Here is a 12,819-nt window from a genome sequence, read left to right on the forward strand (position 1 = left end):
TTAAGGTACAGTGAAATTTGAGTTGCCGTACAGCCATACTAAAGTGAAAAGCAACAAGACACATAACCACATAAAATAAAATTTAGCATGAACATCCACCACAGCGGCTCCCCGCATTCCTCACTGTGATGGAAGGTAATAAAGTCCAATCTTCTTCCCTGTTGATTTGTGGGGTTGCTATGTTGATGCAAAACCAATCCAACAAATACTGTACCTTCCTTAATGCAAAAACAAACAGTGGGTAGATTATCTCGTTACTGATGAGAGACATTGCTGCATGTATTTCCTGCACTAAAACAGAGAACACACTTCCAAAATAGCTCATTCTCTGAAGAACAGTAACAGCCTTGAGGTAGTGAAAGCCATCAGTTACAAATAAGTTAATTCTCCTTTCCATTAAATCTATTAGATTTATCCACTGAGCTTTCCTCAGCATGGGATGTCGATAATAAACACTTCAACTAATTTAAAACAAAATTCCAGGACGGACAGAAGTTCCATGTTGTCCATAAGATTGCTCCTTTCAACCAATTTCATAAGTGGTAGGAGCAGAAACTGGCCATTTGGCGCATCAAGTCTACTCTGCCATTCCATCATGGCTGATCTATCTTTCCCCCACCTAACCATTTCCATAGAAATCAAACTAATAAAGACATTAGAAACTGCCTTGGAAATATTATAATGTTTACTCTAGTTTTGTTGCTAGAATTCAATTAATATTCCCATTCCTCTGGCCATCTATCCAAATACTGGCACTTACCTCCAGCTAATGCCAGATCAACACTATGGCACACAAATGCTCTCCTGTTGAAAGCTATCTCTTCTCAGGGTTAAAAGTGACTTGCCCCCACTTCAGCTCTTCGCATTCTGAGTTGGCTGATGAGCCCATTACGGGGAAAATGTACATTCCATTCAGACAGCACCCGTAGTGAGGATCGAACTCGGGTCTCTGGCGCTGTAAGACATTAGCTCTACCACTACGCCACCATGCCGCCCTGTAGAGGCAACGGGTGTAGGTCAAAATTTCAGATTGAGATCCTGCATCAGGTTGAGAGGTAAGCGCAAAGATTGCCAGTATATAAGGGTTCGAGGAAGGGTGATTGGGGGAACCACATGAGAATGGGGGGTAAATGGAAACCTGGTGGGGAGGATATGGGAGGAACAGTTGGGAAAATAAAATGAGAGGAACCTTTGTGGGCAGATGACTGTGCATGGGAGGAGAACACCAAGGGCTGAAAAGTTTGTTGTCTGAAATTGGAAAAGTCAATATTCATACCATTGGATTGTAAGCTACCCAAACAGAATGAGATGTTGTTTAATTTGTATTTGGGGTCTCCACAGTAATGAAGAAGTCTATGGATAGACTGTTGGTGTGGGAGTGGGAAAGAGAGTTAAAATGACACGTTGAGTTCAGGGTGCAGGAACTCTGCAAATTGGTCTAGTCTATGCTTGGTTTCTCCAATGCAGAGGAGGCCATGTCATTTAAACGTTTTTTCATTGGGTTGAGGGATATTCATTTATGAGGAATTCTGAAGTAGAATTTCTTATAACAAATGTAAAGCACTTTGGCCAATGAGAGTTGTTTTTTAAATGTGCTATATAAATAAATGTGACTTGACGACGAGAATTGACAAAGCAAAGAATGTGATTTTTTTTTCTAAAGGATTTCTCTTGTGGAAAGGTGTGTTTCCATTCATTGCTTGTTTGTTCCGTCTCATGCTTTTGCCAGCCTTTCATAGATGTGGTTGTTTATCGATTCAGGTATGATCAAGGTGGGAAAGTGGAGCCCTCTACCCCTGAACTATCTCACTGAAGCCCCAGACGCAACAGTGGCCGACATGTTACAGGACGTCCATCACGTGGTGACACTGAAAATCCAGTTGCAAAGGTGGGTGCTACCAACACGTGCCATTGGCAGAAGCTGAAGGTTTGTACGCGCTAGAATTTAGAAGATTGAGGGGGGATCTTATAGAAACTTACAAAATTCTTAAGGGGTTGGACAGGCTAGATGCAGGAAGATTGTTCCCGATGTTGGGGAAGTCCAGAACAAGGGGTCACAGTTTAAGGATAAGGGGGAAATCTTTTAGGACCGAGATGAGAAAAACATTTTTCACACAGAGAGTGGTGAATCTGTGGAATTCTCAGCCACAGAAGGTAGTTGAGGCCAGTTCATTGGCTATATTTAAGAGGGAGTTAGATGTGGCCCTGTGGCGAAGGGGATCAGGGGGTATGGAGAGAAGGCAGGTACAGGATACTGAGTTGGATGATCAGCCATGATCATATTGAATGGCAGTGCAGGCTCGAAGGGCCGAATGGCCTACTCCTGCACCTATTTTCTATGTTTCTATGTACGGTGCAAAATTATTTTGCAGAGATTTGGAAACCAGCTATTCAATTCAGCATTTTCCCTTTCCCCCTTTTTGAACTTGCAAAGAGAAAGGAAAACATATTTTTAAATGAGTTTGGCGGTGCTGGGGACTGCAAATGTAAAAAAAAATTAAATTAGGAATCGATGTGACTTGGCAGCTTCTGCCTGCCCTGTTGTGCCTCAGGCTGGTTTTGTAAGCAGAACCAGAGCAGCAGAAATGTTTGCTCGGTGTGCCTCGGCCAAAGGGTTGGTGTGAGTGAGGATTTGTTTCTTTTTTTAATATCTTTTCTGTTCTGTACTTCACAGCTGTGCAAAGTTTGAGGACCTTCCTGCAGAGCAGTGGAGCCATGCCACTGTTCGGAACGCACTGAAGGAGCTGCTGAAGGAAATGAACCAGAGCACCCTGGCCAAAGAATGCCCCCTCTCTCAGGTAGGAACCCCGCGTTCAATGGTCAATATAAAAACTGCATGCTGTGGCAGCTGAAAATACAGAATCGAAATCTGAATGAAGAAGGAAATGTTCTGTCGGTCAGGCCAGACAAATACAGAAGGAAACTGGGTTAACGATTGCTGTCAGGCCTTAAGCAATGTACAGGCTCTTGGAAAACAGCCAAGGAAAAGATAGTGAAAGAGCAAAGATATGAGATCTGCAATGTTCAGACGTCAAGAATGATGGAATCATTAGGCAGATGATTCTCCGCAGCAGAAATAGGTGGATATACAACTTTTTGTATTCAGTAATGAATTCTACAACTTCGGGCAACTTGATCTCTTGGTCTGTATCGGTCATCCATCTGTAATATTCGCTCAGCATGTTTTTAATTCCTTTTCTTTCTCTCCATTTTATCTCTCGGGGAATGGAGGGCACACCCAACCTAACCTGCTCCACCTCATCCTCTTGCTCTGCATTTCACAACTCCTTCATTCTTTTCCCCGTGTTCTCATTCTCTAGTGACCCCCAGTCACTCGCTGACCAAATAACCTTAAGGGGCTGTCCCACTTGGGCGACCTAATCCGCGTGTTCTGGTGAGTTTGCCCTCGAAGCATGGTCGACACGAGGTCATAGGAGGTCTTCGTCACTCTCCTTCATGCTCGAGAGTGGTCTCCACGTACCCGAGACCTCAGCTAGGTCGCGCCGTTTTTTTCAATATGTTAGAAAATGCCCGCGAGTAAAAAAAGGTCGCCATGAAAAAAATCGATACTTTTTTTACTCGTAGGTTTAGTCGTAGTAGGTCGGCATGTTAGTCGTAAGTAATCGAGGGTAGTTGAAGGTAGTCGAAGGTAGTCGTAGATAGTCTTCAACATGGTCGAAGGGAGGTCGAAGGAGATCGAAGGAGGTCGTCTTCACTCTCCACTATTCGGTGTCCAATTTTCCCGAAGTTAGTCGTAGCTAGTAGTTGCTAGTCGAAGCTGATCTTCAACATAGTCGAAGGAGGTCGAAGGAGGTCGAAGGAGGTCTTCAACATAGTCGAAGGAGGTCTTCAACATGTCATTTTTTCAAATTCTTCTAAACTCGCCAATTAGGTTGCCCAAGTGGGACAGGCCCTTTATCTGCAGTTGATCCCCATGGACAACCCCCATTTGACCCTGTTAGAGATATCCCCCTCCCTCATACTCCCTCCAGCTTTATAAACTTATTTTGTCTCTTTTCCCATTCTGACGAAGGCTCTCCAACGTGAAACGTCGACTCTGTTCCTATTCCCACAGATGCCACCTGACCTGCTGAGTATTATCCAGCATTTTCTGTATTGGTTTTGCTCCAGCCTTGCTTAGTTGGAGTGTGCGCCCTGCTGTACCTATGGCAGTTCTTGCATCAGGCTCCGACACTATCGTCATTCACCTGTGAATTAGAAAAGACTGTGCCCAGGCATGAGGCATTGCAATTACTGGGTGAAATATGCAATTCCAGTGTGGATTCTGCATGGGGAAATAAATATGAAATTATATTCATTAGGGCACTTTAAGACTTTAATCCACTGGCTCAGGTCTTGGCAGTGTCAGTTCTTCCCCCGCTGAACTTTGTAATCCAGCTGATTATGAAATTAAAAATCTGTTGTTCCTTTCACATTTTGTGACCCCCTTTGGCATTCAGTTTCCCGCTGTAGCCAAGTGGCCCTGGCCTAGCCAGGACTGGGCCTGCAGTTCATTTGATGAACTCCATGACAAAACTACCATGTGCAGGTTCTGTAATAATTAATGCTGCTTGCACTGTAGTTTTACAGAAAATGTATTAATGTTGATAATGCAGCCTATGTAACCAGGCCAAATTTTAGTTATCAGTTCCACATTGCCCAATGAGAGATCACCTCATGAATTTAAATTCACAGGATTGTTTAGTTTAGTTTAGTTTGGAGATACAGCGTGGAAACAGGCCCTTCGACCCACTGAGTCCACCCCAACCAGCGATTCCCCCACACTAACACTATCCTACACCCGCTAGGGACAATTTACAATTATACCAAGCCAATTAACCTACGAACCTGTACGTCTTTGGAGCGTGGGAGGAAACCAGAGATCCCGGAGAAAACCCACGCAGATCACGGGGAGAACGTACGGACTGCATACAGTCAGTACCCGTAGTCAGGATCGAACCTGGGTCTGTGGTGCTGTAAGGCAGCAACTCTATCACTGCGCCACCGTGCCGCATCATGCAGTGGCAAGCAACATCGCTCAGTCCGGTGGTCCAAGCTTGGAATTGGTGTTGTTGTGCAAAGTTCAGTCCCAAGAGTGCAATTTACAGGGCATTATTTTCTTTTCCCATTCTTGTGAAAATGTCGAGCTCCTTTTGCAAGGCATGACCCAAGTCACACACTCCCTGTATATGAACCAAGGGAACAAATCTGTGGTTTTATAAATGGGTGGGGTTGACTCTTGTCACTAGGGCTCATTTATTTCACCTGGTTTATCGTTAGCATTCATGACAGTTTAGGTTGATACTCATCAGCCTAATCCGAGCTAATTATCCCGCCACTGGAGAGTTCACACACTCCCCAGGGGGGTAAACATTCAGCCCTATTCCTCCCTTTATCCTGCTCTCATTCCGGACACAATAAACCAATTGCAATGTTTGCAGATGGAGGAAACTTCAAATAGTTTCCAAAATTCATGGGACGTTAGGTTGCCCACCAGTTGGTGGTTGTCCTCAGGGCATGTGGTGGGATAGCGCCCAACAGGAATGATTTACTCCATGCTTTCTGTGACATGTAAAGCAGCCTGGACATGACTGGCTCAACATTATTCTGCCTCGGCATAATCATGAGTGATGGAACCCACCCTTTCAGAAGAGGCCTCACAGCTCAATGGGTCTTGCCCTGATCAGACATAAAGAGAGCATGCCTCACCCACTTGGTCCCATCTCCAGGGAGCTTCACTCTGTCTGCATCCCTGCACTCCCTTCAGGCTGTTCCCACCATGCCCCACACTGATCCCAATCCTGACTTCTCCAATGGCTGACCATGGCCACAACCACCCTCCCTCCCCCTGCTCGGTCTCCCTTGGCATTCCTGATCCAAGACACCTTGCCCCTTGCCTTCAGATTATGCTTGCCCTGTTAGTCTCCCTCCTTCCTCCCGCCATTGACTTTGTCCCCGTCCAGGTCACTGTCGCAACTTGGGTGTCAGCCCTACAATAAATAGCAGGACTACTTCACGAATAGACAATAGACAATAGGTGCAGGAGTAGGCCATTCGGCCCTTCTAGCCAGCACCGCCATTCAATGTGACCATGGCTAATCATCCACAATCAGTACCCCGTTCCTGCCTACTCCCTTGACTCTGTTATCTTTAAGAGCTCTATCTAACTCTCTCTTGAAAGCCTCCAGAGAATTGGCCTCCACTGCCTTCTGAGGCAGGGAATTCCACAGATTATGATTAGTTTAGTTTAGTTTAGAGATACAGTTCGGAAACAGACCCATCGGCCCACCGAGCCCCACCAACCAGCGATCCCCGCATATTAACACTACCCTACACACACTAGGGACAATTTTACATTTATACATTATTACCAAGCTAATTTACCTACAAACCTTCACGTCCTTGGAGTGTGGGAGGAAACCGAAGATCTCGGAGAAACCCCACGCGGTCATAGGGAGAATGTGCAAACTCCGTACAGACAGCAGCCTAAGTCTCTGGCACTGTAAGACAGTAGCTCTACCGCTGTGCCACCATGCAGCAGAGTCCCATGTACAATGTGTACAGCAGGTACACTGCCACCTTGGCTGGCATCAAACAGTTTTCTCTGTTCTAGACAGGCCATGCAGATAGGCAGTGGCTTAGCTCTTTTACATCTGTATCTGTTCAAGCATAGCTTGAAGGTTCATATATGGTATTCCAACACAAAACAACATTTCAAAATGAGGCATTAAATCACTTGTTGGTGCAGTAGCACAGTGGAGTAACTCAGCAGGTCAGGCAGCATCTGTGAAGGTAATGGAGTCTGAAGAAAGATCCCAATTCAAAAAGTTGCCTATCCATTCCCTCCACAGATACTGCCTGACCCGCTGAGTTCCTCCAGCACTTTGTGTTGTTGCTTGAGATTCCAGCATCTGCAGTTCCTTGTGTCTCCATTTATTATATCCTTTTTATTCACTGAAAGAAATACCATTTCACAATGTTGATGTTCTCTGGATAACTAATAAAATCACGATTTGCATGAATGTCGCACCTTTCAGGATTCCCAAACCCTTTATAGCAAATAAAATAAATTTTGACATGTATACGCTGGTTTAACGTAGGAAATGTTGCAACCAATTTGCACATGGCAAGCACCTACAAAGTTTAATAAAGGCCAGATAGTCTGTTTCATTGACTGATGCTGGGGAATCAATGTTGGACAAGGCACCAAGGATACCTCTCTACTTCAAAATAATATCTTACGGTCATTTATGTACAGCCATGAGAACAGCCAGGCCCTCCTGGAAAGATGGTGTCTCCAGCAGTGATGTACTCTCTCAGCTGTACTACGCTGGAATGCCTGGAGTGGTTGGGAACTTGAACCACATCCTTCTGGCACAGAGGCAAGGACACCACTGACTGAGCCGAAGCCAGTGAGGTCATTTAAAACTGGCAATACTTTTCATTAAAAAAAAATATCTGGTAGTAGCAGCAAGCCAGTCACTTATCTGATCACTTTCGGACAAGGAAAAATGCTCCCCAGGTTGGCGGAGTCCAGAAACAGGGGTCACAGTTCAAGAGAAAGGTTGCTGAGGGTGGACAGGGAGTAAATGTGTCCAGAATAAGGGCTACGCCATTTAGGGCTGAGATGAGGAAAAACTTTTTCAGCCAGAGAGTTGTGAATCTGTGGAATTCTCTGCCATAGAAGGCAGTGGAGGCCAATTCACGGGATGTATTCAAGAGAGAGTTCGATATAGCTCTTAGGGCTAACGGAATCAAGGATTGTGGGGAGAAAGCAGGAACAGGGTACTGATTTAGGATGATCAGCCACAATCATATTGAATGGTGATGCAGGCTCGAAAGGCTGAATGGCCTACTCCTGCACCTATTTTCTATGTTTTTATGTTAACTCATATTTCACTGTGCCTTAATTGGTACATGTGACAATTAAATTGAATCTTGAATCTTGAATCTTGAATCTTGGAGAATATCAAATTAGAAGCAAGACATAGTTCCTCTCAGACATCTTGTAGCAAAAATTGCTGAATACACTCAGTGTGTCCGGCAGCCTCTGTAGAAAGAGAAGGAATTGTTAGGGCCTGTCCCACTTGGGCATCATTTGCGCGTCATTTACGTGACATCATTTACGCGTTATGACGCACGTGACGCGTGCGTGGCGTGCATTACGCGCGCATGGCGCGTGGTGAGGCGTGGTGGCGTAGGCAGTGACGCGGGGTCAGGATTTGGGGATTCACAAAATCGTCGCACGCCACCTGCGTGACGCGCAAATGTCGCCCAAGTGGGACAGGCCCTTTAATGTTTCAAAATGATCACCACTCAAAAGAGAAAATATGAATCCAGGTACATATTTTTCCACTGACAAATATGGCAAGCTGCTTGTGTTGGATTATGTCTTTGTCTTTGTATATCCACTGCTCAGTGCAGGGAGTTGCTGCTGGTTTTAACCTTAATTCAGGGAGTGGAAATGTGAGCACGCAATCATAACCGGCAAAGGGAAAACATGCACAAACGCACATTGGGGCAGACACACAGATTTATAATATGGAAACTTTTTGAAGCTTTAGAGTAAGATGGACACGGCAACTGCAGGTCAGTTCTGCTTAATTCTGCTGCATCAGATATTCTGTTTTCAAGATGGGATCTCCTCTGGAATTTGACTGATGTTTTAGTTCATTCTCCCCAATCCCCATTGCATTTGTAACAGGGTGAAGGAGCTATATGGTTCTAACTGGAGAATATGTTGAAAATGTATGCAAAGTTTGTAGATTCAGCTTTATATGTTTTTAGCAGCATAATGTTCTTACTCAATTATAATTCTTAATAATGAAAAAATATAAAAGCAATAAAATCAAAAGGGGGATTTATATCCATTTGTGAATGAAAAAAGTAGATGATGGGACAGTCCATTTGGGACATAAAGGCTGGAGATCACCAGAGAAAGCAAAATAAATAAACATGCAGAGATTCGATGATGAAAAAAATGCTTCTACAGTTGAGGTGAAGGAATGTTGAGCAATGTTAATGTTCAACTGTTATAAAACCCATTGGTGCACACACATCGATGCCACTTTGATGCGACTGTCATGAAGGCACTCCAACGCCACCACTTCCTGAGTACATTCGGCATATCTTCAATGACTCTTACAATCTTCTACAGATGCCCCACAGAAAGCACACTGCTGGGTTGCATCACAGATTGGTTTGGGAATGGCTCTGCTCCAAGACCTCAAAAAATTTGCAGGGAGATATAGATGTAGCCCAGACTTCCCACCATCGAATCCATCTACACTTCACACTGCCTTGGAAAAGCAGCCAACATAATCAAAGACTTGTCCCACCCCGGTCATTCCTTCTTCTCCCTGCTCCTGTCCAGCATAAGGTACAAAAACTTGAAGGCACGCACCACCGAACTCTGGAACAGCTTCTTGCCATTTGTTATCAGGCTTCTGAACAGTCTTTCCATAAGTTAGGGTACTATCCTATTTACCTCTAACCCATTGTGGATATTTGACTTTGTCTTTGGAACTGATGTGCTGCAATGCTGAGAACAATATTCTGCACTCTGTTTTTCCCCTTCGCTCTATATATCGTACATGGGTTGGACTTGATTGTATTTATGTAGAGTATTATCTGATCTCATTGGACAGCATGCAAAACAAAGCTTTTCACTGTACCTCCGTACACGTAACAATAAGCCCAGTAAAAAAGGCAATCAAGAGGGAAAGAATGATGATGAAACACAGTGAAAATGCAGGGTAAAGGAGGAAAGAAAGACTTGCATTTTCATCGGGCATAATAGTCTGGTCAGGAGACATAGAAACATAGAAAATAGGTGCTTAGAAAGTAGGACAATCAGCCCTTCGAGCCAGCACCGCCATTCAATATGATCATGGCTGATCATCCAAAATCATTACCCCGTTCCTGCTTTTTCCCCGTATCCCTTGATTTCTTCAGTCCGAAGAGCTAAATCTAACTCTCTCTTGAAAACATCTAGTGAATTAGCTTCTGCCTTCTGTGGCAGAGAATTCCGCACATTCACAACTCTCTGGGTAAAAAAAAAAGTCATCATCTCAGTCCTAAATGGCGTAGCCCTTATTCTGGACACATTTACTCCCTGTCCACCCTCAGCAACCTTTCTCCTACTCTCTCCGAAGACAGTTTAGCAACAGCCTCTCTCACTGCCTTCTATTTTCAGATAGTCCTTGCTTTCTCCCTCCTTACCCTCCCCCTTCCCAGCTCTCCCACAAGCCTACTGTCTCTGCCTCTTCCTTTCTTCCCCCCCCCCCCCCCCTCGACATCAGTCTGAAGAAGGGTCTCGACCCGAAATGTCGCCTATTTATTCTCTCCATAGATGCTGCCTCACCCGCTGAGTTTCTCCAGCATTTATGTCTACATTCTCCTTCCCAATATCATGTCTGAGCAGCCATGTGGCCAGCATCTTAGGAGGCTGTGGGCATGTTGCATTTCTTCAAGGAAGCTTTGTGCACATTCTTGAATCTTTGTCTCTGTCTGTTTCGTAATCCCTTCCTATGGCAAAGCTGAGAAAAAGGTGCCTGTTTTGAGAGTCTGCTATTAGGCATGCAAATGCTGTGGCCTGCTTAGTGTAACCAACTGAATTAATAAGGCTCACTGCTGCTCATGCTGACGTGAGGGAAGCCGCAAAGGGTGGTTTCCTTGTCTTTATATTGAATTTCAAACATTTTGAAACAATAGTGTTGGTGGTATTTTCCAGTGCCTTAGAGATGCCTATTGTGGGTCTCGGAGAATGTGGGAAGGCAAGGATCATTGCTATCTGGTACACACAAAATGCTGGAGTAACTCAGCCGGACAGGCAACATCTCTGGAGAGAAGGAATAGGGAAACGTTTCGGGTCGAGACCCTTCTTCAGACTGAGAGTCAGGGGAGAGGGAAACTGGAGACATGGAAGGGTACAAAGAGAATGTAAGGTGTGAAAATGACGGATCAAAGCAGACGATGATCAAGGAAATGTAGAATGGTTCATTGTTGGCTGGGGGGAAGGTGACAACGAGGAATACAGACAGTAAAATTAATCAGGATTAATCAGCATTAGTCAAAACTGGTGTTGGTTTTAAGGGAAAAATACACCCCGTGTCAATGTCATGCTGTCTGGAGTGATCATTTCAGATGTTGAAAGTCGTTTACTATCGGGGAATGTTGGCAACCTTACTTCCAATGTTTGCAGCTTCTCTTGAATACTGCACTTGGCCTAGACTTCTGTATTTAAGCCTCAAGAGTTGAACTTAAACCAGAACTTCCTAACTTGGAAGCAGAAGTTGAAGAGCAGTTATTGCCTCTAAAGGTGGTCCATTTAGAACTTTGGGTGAACAGAAAGGGAAAGATTATTCCATAAATATTAATAAGAATACAACAATAATAAAAGAGTGAAGTAAACAAGGATTGAACACCCTTCTTCAGTCTGAAGAAGGGTCTCGACTCAAAATGTCACCTATTCCTTCGCTCCATAGATGCTGCCTCACCCGCTGAGTTTCTCCAGCATTTTTGTCTATCTTCAAAGTAAACAAGGATGTTAATGTTAATTGAAAAGGGAGAGATGCTCAAAACATAGATACATAGAAATATAGAAAATGGGTGCAGGAGTAGGCCATTCGGCCCTTCGAGCCAGCACCGCATTTCAATATGATCATGGCTGTTCATCCAAAATCTGTATCCCGTTCCTGCTTTCCCCCCCATATCCCTTGATTCCTTTAGCCCTAAGAGCTAAATCTAACTCTCTCTTGAAAACATCCAGTGAATTGGCCTCCACTGTCTTCTGGAGCAGAGAATTCCACAGATTCCCAACGCTCCGGGTGAAGAAGTTTTTCCTCATCTCAGTCCTAAATGGCCGACCCCTTTATTCTTAAACTGTGACCCCTGGTTCTGGACTCCCCCAACACCGGGAACATTTTTCCAGCAACTAGCCTGTCCAATCCTTTAAGATTAGAACATCGGTGGTGCTTTTTCCCTGCAGAAACCCCACCTCCAATCCGTTTGCACAAGATATTTCCTTCAAGATTTTCAAGATGGTTTCCAGTTGCTATGTACTGTTTTCTGCTCTTCCCTTTCCTTTAGTGTGAACATGTAACTTGGATAATCTTACAGTTCTGTACTCTCTGGGACCGTCTTTACTGTCTCTTGATGTGGTGCAGTCGACCCATATAACCACATGGGGAAAGGAAGGTACAATTAGACCACATTCCAGCATCTATTTTTATGTCTAGTGTCTGCTGAATCGAGTGTGGTATTACCAATGACTACAATCTGTGCGTCTACATTTTTCACAACTGAACATACAATAATATCTGAAGAAGTTGAAGAATCGATCACACAGGAAACTTTCCCTCTTAAATTACAGCCTGTACTAATCAGACAAGTGGTCTGAAAAGCCAATCACTGAGTCACAGAACGGCTGCAGAAGGGAAAGAGGCCATTCACTCCATTGGGGAATATCCAGCTCCTCACATGAGTAATCCAGCTAAAATCATCCTCCTTTCCCTACCTAGAGTTATGCAGATTCTTTTTTTTAGTTTAGAGATACAGCGCAGAAACAGGCCCTTTGGCCCACCGAGTCCGCACTGACCAGTGATCCCTGTACATTAACTCTACCCTACACACACACACACACGGGAAAATTTTACATTTATACCAAGACAATCAACCTACAAACATGTACGTCTTCGTACAGGAAACCGAACATCTCGGAAAAACCCCACGCGGGTCATGTGGAGAACGTACAAATTCTGTACAGACAGCACCCGTAGTCGGGATCTAACCCGGGTCTCTGGTGCTGGAGCTGGTGCT

General features: G+C 44.4%; 1 protein-coding gene across 2 annotated transcripts in view; it reads left to right on the forward strand.

Moving 5' to 3' along the window:
• Window positions 1-12,819, forward strand: part of satb2 (SATB homeobox 2) — a 189,013-nt gene that overhangs the window by 43,573 nt on the left and 132,621 nt on the right. For both annotated transcript variants that reach the window (XM_033023694.1, XM_033023695.1), the window contains exons 4-5: window positions 1,762-1,888; window positions 2,675-2,798. In XM_033023694.1, coding sequence (XP_032879585.1) covers window positions 1,762-1,888; window positions 2,675-2,798 — 251 coding nt within the window. The remainder of the gene's footprint in view (window positions 1-1,761; window positions 1,889-2,674; window positions 2,799-12,819) is intronic.

Source organism: Amblyraja radiata, chromosome 7 (assembly GCF_010909765.2).
Source record: "Amblyraja radiata isolate CabotCenter1 chromosome 7, sAmbRad1.1.pri, whole genome shotgun sequence".
NCBI classification, from domain to species: Eukaryota; Metazoa; Chordata; class Chondrichthyes; order Rajiformes; family Rajidae; genus Amblyraja; species Amblyraja radiata.